At 46.6% G+C, this 6,983-nt stretch overlaps 1 protein-coding gene across 1 annotated transcript; it reads right to left on the bottom strand.

The window, feature by feature from the left end:
* Positions 1-385: 385 nt before the first annotated feature.
* Positions 386-5,812, bottom strand: LOC106647114 (uncharacterized). Its single transcript, XM_089598847.1, has 5 exons — positions 5,798-5,812; positions 3,194-3,258; positions 1,618-2,884; positions 991-1,168; positions 386-786 (listed from the first exon to the last, which is right to left on the bottom strand). Exons 1-5 carry the CDS (start codon positions 5,810-5,812, stop codon positions 386-388), a joined length of 1,926 nt encoding a protein of 641 aa, XP_089454973.1.
* Between the last annotated feature and the right edge of the window lie 1,171 nt (positions 5,813-6,983).

Raw genomic sequence — 6,983 nt, 5'->3', positions numbered from 1 at the left:
CTCGTTTAACAAACAACCAATTATACGTAGAGTTTGTATCACCCATGACGTTCGCAAGTCCAGATATTTTTCTTTGCGCAACTTTGAGGGTACACACGAGATTTGAAAACAAACTTTCATACTCGCACTTGGATGATTGAAATTCATGAACTGCATTATCAGGTATCTCAACAACAATCAACGCTGATGCTCAAGAGAGAGCCATAAGAAATTCGCATCAACCACTCGATCGACATATTTACACACACATATGCATACGTATAATAAATCAAGGTATAAAAAAAAAAAAAAATCGACATCACAAAATCGGCAGTTTCGATAACGACAAATGAGAGTCAAAGTCGCGACATTGTTTCGCTATGACCTCGATGTGTTTTCGTCGCGCCTAATATTTGTATCCTTCCTCGTGATGTTCCTCGGGGACCCAAACGTTCTCCCACACCGGTTTCCACACCTGTTTCCAAGCCGGCACCTGCACGCTCTTCCAATCGGGCACCCACTTGCTCTTCCACTCGTCCTTCCAGACCTGCTTCTTCTCCGTCACCCAGATCTGCTTCTTCTGGCTCTCCCAGGCTTGCACCGACTCCTCCTTCCACACGAGCTTCTTCTCGATCTTCCAGGCTTGCTTCTTCTCCGTCTTCCATATCTGCTTCCACTCGGACACCCAGTCTAGCTTCTTGTCCGACTTCCAGATTTGCTTCTTCTCGGTGCGCCAGACCTTCTTCCACTGCTCCCTCCAGATCAGCTTCTTCTGGAATCCAGGGCCCGGCAAACCGTAACTCGGAGCTGGAGGACCCCCGTAAGACGGTGCTGGCGGAGCTCCGTAAACCGGTTCCGGGGCGCCATAAGACGGAGCCGGTGGAGCTCCATAAGAAGGTGCGGGTGGGCCGTAAGAGGGAGCCGGTGGTCCGTAAGACGGTGCCGGTGGTCCGTAAGACGGAGCCGGTGGTCCGTAAGAGGGTGCCGGGGTGGTGACCCAGGCGGGGTTGCTATCGGGCACGGTGACCCAGTCGGGGACCCAGACTTTCTTCCACTCGGGGACCTCAACGTCCTTCCAAACGGGAGTCTTCACTTCCTTCCAGACTGGCTTCCACACCTTCTTCCAAGCTGGCACTTGGATCTCCTTCCAAACTGGTACTTTGACTTCCTTCCAGATTGGCTTCTGGACCTGAGAAATACGTATTGTTTGGTTGATTTGTGCGACCAATATATTTTCCAAAACAATCGTTTTCGTGCAAATGAAGACAACTCGATAAATTTTCTATCGATTAATTGAAATTAATGACAGTTAATCATGAAATAATAATATGGTAGAACTATGGAATTCAAGATTATATCAACGTGTAGCAATCACATATACAAACGTTCGTTTGACACACTTGTATATATACGCAACTTATGCATGTCTCGAGTGGACGTAAAAAAATACTTGACTTTCTCTTTAGCGAACTTTTAGCGAGATTTTTTAACGTCGGGCGCCCGCGCTAGAGAGTCATAAAAACAGAGAGCTAAACGCAGTCATAATTGCCAATGTCTAATTTTACTCTGGAGAACCGTAAATATGCGCAATAAACAGTATATAGGTATATGGAAAACAAAAAGTGCTCTCGCACGTACCTTCTTCCACACCGGCACCTGCACGTCCTTCCAGGCGGGCACCTTAACCTCCTTCCAAACGGGCACCTGAACCTTCTTCCAGACCTGCTTCCATATCATCTTCTGCTCGGTCTTCCACACCTTCTGCCACTCGGACTTCCAAGTGAGCTTCTTCTTCCAGGTACCACTGGGCTGGGCCGGAGGACCGTAAACCGGGGCTGGAGGAGTACCGTAAACCGGGGCTGGGGCCGGAGCGCCATAAACCGGGGCTGGGGCTGGGGCCGGAGCTGGAGCACCATAAGAGGTGGACGGGGCTGGTAAAACGTAAGAATGAGCTGGAGCTGGTGTTACGACTAGGGGTGGTGGTACGGTGGGAACCGCGTACAAAGGATCCACGGGGGGAGCAGGGGTCACGGGATCGCCGAAGGCATCGACCGGATTGCCAAAAACATCAGTGGCAACGGCCGGGGCAGCTACGGTCACCGGATTCCCGAATGGATCCACACCCGCGGAAGGTGCAGCTCTCACCGGGTTACCAAGGGCATCGGTGGCTACCACCGGAGTCGCCACTGTGACCGGGTTACCGAAAGGATCCACAGCTACGGTGGCAGGTGCGACCGGACGGCCTAAAGCATCGACGGCGACCGTAGATGGAGCAGCTGTCACCGGGTCGCCGAAAACATCGAGAGCCACGGGACCGGGAGTGAGGGGGTTACCGTAGGGATCGACGGGGTAGGGACCCTCGGTGACAGGGTTGCCAAAGACATCGAGGGCGGGTGCGGACGTGACGGGTAACCCAAAGGGATCGACGGTAGGGATGGTGGTGGGTGCAGCAGTCACGGGAACCCCGTAAGCGTCGACGCCGACGGTAACGGGGACACCGTAGCGATCGACGGCGGCTAGGGGAGAAGCGGTGGTTATCGGCCGACCAAAGGGATTGACGGCAGCTGGGGATACGTTAGCGGACACAGCGTAGGGGTTAACCAGTTTGAAGGAAGGTATGGTTTCGAAGGGTATGGTCGTGGCGTGGAGATTAACAAGCGAAGCGGTGCTGGGAGCAGCCAAGTAGCTAGCCAAGGGCCTACCATAAGAGTCAGCCGGCAGTGGTGCGCCGTAAGAGTCGGTGGGGGCGCCAAAGCTGTGAGCGGCGGCCACCGCGTGATCGGGTGCCGGGCCGGCAAAGTTGCCGGGTGCCGCTGCTGACGGCGGTGACAGGGAGTCGGTGACCCCATGGCTGATGGACGCGTCGTACGATCCGGATGGCGGTGCGTACGACTCGAATGGTGCTCTTGAACGAACAGAAATTCATACGTTGTAGTTTTGCAATTTGCCATACGTTAATGGGTGTCCTTTACTTTCCAGAGTTTTAATACAAAATAAACAGAAAAAAGAAAAAACTTAATTTTAAACTGCAGCGAAGCGGGACAAATAAAAGACACCCTGAAATAAAAGCGCACAGGTGATGATGCTAATGAATGACAACCGGTATATATATATTAATCGATAAAGGCAAGGTCGTTGCCTCCCATTGATTTAATTTCGAACGCTTCCATGTAGGGCTACTAGCTATTGTGCAGCCGAAAATCCGATGACTTACTCTTTCTTTGTCCTTATCGGGTCTCCCGAAGCGAAGGAGGCGACGAAGAGGCAGCCCAATAAAATCTGCAAAATTCATCACACTGTATTTATTATGCATGCGTATACGATGGTATACAATATAATATATATAATAACGTGCGAACACGCCGGTGATGCTCGACGACGAGCGAGTGCTAATTCAAACTGATTATCGTCGCTACACCTTCTATATACATGTATACATAAAGGAATGAAAGATAAAAGGGGGGGAAAGTGAAATCCTTAAAAGGTAGACCGTGTACGGGCCGGTGCGATAACTGTAAATACGTGTGCGCGACGGGTTACTGCATCGGCTCTCGTTTTTCAACTGGTCTTCGTTTGCACAACTCGCGTATCCCGCCCGCCTCGATTTGCATGCCACTGCCGCCTTTCAAGCGAGACCCGGCCCCCTTCGGGCGGCAGTCTAATTTTCACCCACTTAATTTGCATCTTGTTTCGCGATTAAGTCCGTTTAATCATCGACGCATTCCACGGGATAAAAGAAGGTCGTAAATATTTAGTGGCCGATTTGTCTCGGGACGAATCGTTATGAATTAAAAGTAAAATTTTTTTTTTTTTAATCCATATGTAACGTCCGTGTACAAAGGGGCATTTTGCGGTGCAGAGTCAAGAGAGAGGAAATGATCGGAGAAGCGAGAAAAACGGACTCGGTTGGGAAAAAATTAAGGTCGAGGCGACCTTCTGCCGCGTCGGGAGGAGATGAAAGGGGGACCGGGGCGTGTGCAGATAGTGAAAGTAAGCGCGTGGAAGCGATCGTTGTCGCGCTTCGGATAAATGAGCCCGTTCCTTTCGTCCCCCATTGACGTGTCGCGGTGGAGATAATACAACACTTTGGGGTCGGTGTGACGTAGGTGTGTTGCGTTACGTGATCCTCGACAAACAGAGCCACCGGGGAGAAAGGACGAGAGGTCTTTCTTTTGTTTTTCACCCCAAAGAGAGAGAAATGAAGAAGATGAATTGCAGTTAGAGCTGCAGATCATTGCGAGCCGATTGATCTTTCGCGAATAACGTGTTATGCGAGGTGAGGAAGAAAAGAAGCCGAAGGTTCGGTGAGAAATTCGCTCTCTCGCCACGGGGTCTATCCGCGAGTGTAGTATGCTTTTGTCTTTCGTCTAGCACTTGCTTACACGCGAGCGGGAGAGTTAATGGTTTCTTTCGGCTTTAGAAATTGGAAACGTAGCCATCGGCTGTTTGAACGAATCTTCGTATGTAGAAAAGGCGGGTCGGTTTGTGTTCGCCCCATCGACCATCGGGAAATTGAAGAGTCACTTTTTCAAGTACGCGAGATGAGTTTCGCTCCTTGGTTTGAAAGTTTTCGAAATTGAATTGTTTTTTTTTTTTTTTTTTTACATCGACTCGTCACGACAAACAAAAAAAAAGTAAAATAAAAATTGTTTATTCTCATTCAAAAAAAAAATACGCTTGTCTATTTTGTCATTTGAAAAAATGAAATATATTTAAAATAGAAGCCTAATTGTAAATATGTGGATTTGATAGTGTTCTACTATAGTGAATAAATGAATAAAAATAAGTAAATCTTTCGGTTAATCAAAATTATCTTAAGTATTGGATTTGATTTTTTTTACAACTCCTTACATCAAATGAAAGTATTGAAACAAAAATTTTTTCAGTAATTAAAAAAAAAACTATGTTTATATATTTTATGATTTGAAGAAATGAAATAAACTTAAAATAGAAGTCTATAAAGAATAGATACTGTAAATATGCAACTTAAAATAAATAAATGCATGGATTGAGTGGTGTTCTAGTATTGTAGATAAATGAATAAAAATAAGTAAATCTTCCGGTTAACCCAAAGTATCGCATAAGAATTTTTTGTAATATTAGTAAAAAAAAAAAAAAAATAAAAAAAAAATTTTAAAAAACAATAGTCAAAGAATTTCAAGAGTAAAAAAATTTTTTTAAAGCAGACTCATAACATATTCATAAAAATTTAAAAATTGTACAAATTGTTGTAGTGTAATTATTGTACAACTAAAAATTCAAAAAAAATCAAATATAAGTAAATGTAATGAACTAAAGTAGAAACATCGTAAGACATGTTTTTTTGATGTACATATTTGTTGGAAAAAAAAAAAGAATCAAACCCTTGTCCAAACAGTACAAAAGACATTTCGTAATACATGCACGTAATTTAGGGGGAAAACCGAACAGCCAACGAATTTCTGGAAGCACTAGAGTACGAGGTTTACTTTTCTACAAAAGTCTCAACCAAATCAGAAAAGTCCATTAAGCGACAGGAATCCTCGGTCCACTTTTTTTGTTTTTTTTACGTAACACGCGACGGAACGCGCACTTGTATTTTCCCCGCTTCACTTTTTTCAGCCGACCGATTCACTTGGACGCCCTTCGACGCGCACCTTCTTTATCGCAGCTCAACCAAAAAAGGGCCGCAAAATAAAATTTTTCTTCAATTTCAATTAAAAATTCCCCCCTCGAAAACAAAAAAAAAAAAAAAAAAAAAAAAAAAAGTAGAAAAAAAATACACTGCCAATCGCACACAGAACCATGGTAAAAAAAAAAACGGTATCGCCACACTGACCAGGGCAGAGCGCATGATGATCCTCTTCCTAGCGCCCGCACGTAAATCTCCGAAAAAAAAGAAAGAAATAAAGAAACGGTCGATCGTGCCAACGATACGCGGGTAAAAAAAGGCCCTCGCTGGTGGCGCGGCACGTATTATCTAGACTTCTCTGGCGAATTCGCGTTGACAAGCCAAGGCTTTTATATACAAGAGCCGCTCATCCCGTCCGGTATAGGTGTATCGTCTAGGCGCCGCTCCCGAAGGTGGGGCGACCCGCGCGAGCCGAAGCTATACACGCGAGGGGGGGACCTTCCTCTCTCGTTCTTTCTTTCTCCCAAGAGAGAGAGAGGGGCCTTTTTTTCATACGCGTGCCTCTTCGCGCTGGTTTTCTCATTTGACCGGCAAAAAGCCGCACAGGTGGGACTTTCGGCGCAGGACTCCTTGGGTTGGCTCGGCCGAACGAGCAAGGGGAGGGGGGAAGCTATGAGGTAAGTCCTTTATCGGGAGCTTCGCTTCGACGGGGGGGGGGGGGAGGGTTCGATATACCGAAAGGTCATTTTAGGGTATACCCGAGGAGAAAGGAATACGCGTTTTCGGTGAAAACAGCCGGGATTTTCTAATGTTGTCCAAGGGATTTTTTTTCCTCAGGATGCTTCCCTCGCACAATGCATACCCGATTCCACGGAGAAACAAACCCGGAGAAATTGTCGCGGACAAACCATTTGTTCCCTCGAACGCACATTCCCTTGAATACACATCATATCCCTCTCTTTTTTCCAGCAGCTCCAATTTAAACCCCGATCCAAACTATTAGGCAGCGATTGTTGTTAAAAACGCGATGAAACGCTTTGAAAAAAAAAAAAAAAGAAAAAAAAAGAAAAAACCGTTCAATGTTCTACATGACCAATTACAGCAGCCAACGATCCATTGCACAGCTCCTCAGTTGCATAGAGCACCGGTTGCGCAACCTCCGAGAGATGCCGTGACGCAGCCAAAAAAAAAAAAAAAAAAAAAAAAATGCCGTGGGAGTTACCCGATGGGCAATCGAAACCTGCAGGGCTGCTCGCGTATACACGTTGCGTCGAGGTGTCAAACAGCCCGTGAAAAGTCGCCGGTCGGGCGCGCAAGTTCAGGGGCGATTAGATTATATTACACGGTATTGGCCGCGCGTGATCCGCTCGTCCGTGGTGTAATCCTCGTGCCC

Source organism: Copidosoma floridanum, unplaced genomic scaffold (assembly GCF_036245765.1).
Source record: "Copidosoma floridanum isolate Cflo_tuat_1 unplaced genomic scaffold, Cflo_Japanese_pri ptg000006l, whole genome shotgun sequence".
Classification (NCBI taxonomy): Eukaryota; Metazoa; Arthropoda; class Insecta; order Hymenoptera; family Encyrtidae; genus Copidosoma; species Copidosoma floridanum.
This window is presented reverse-complemented; position numbering and strand designations above follow the sequence as displayed.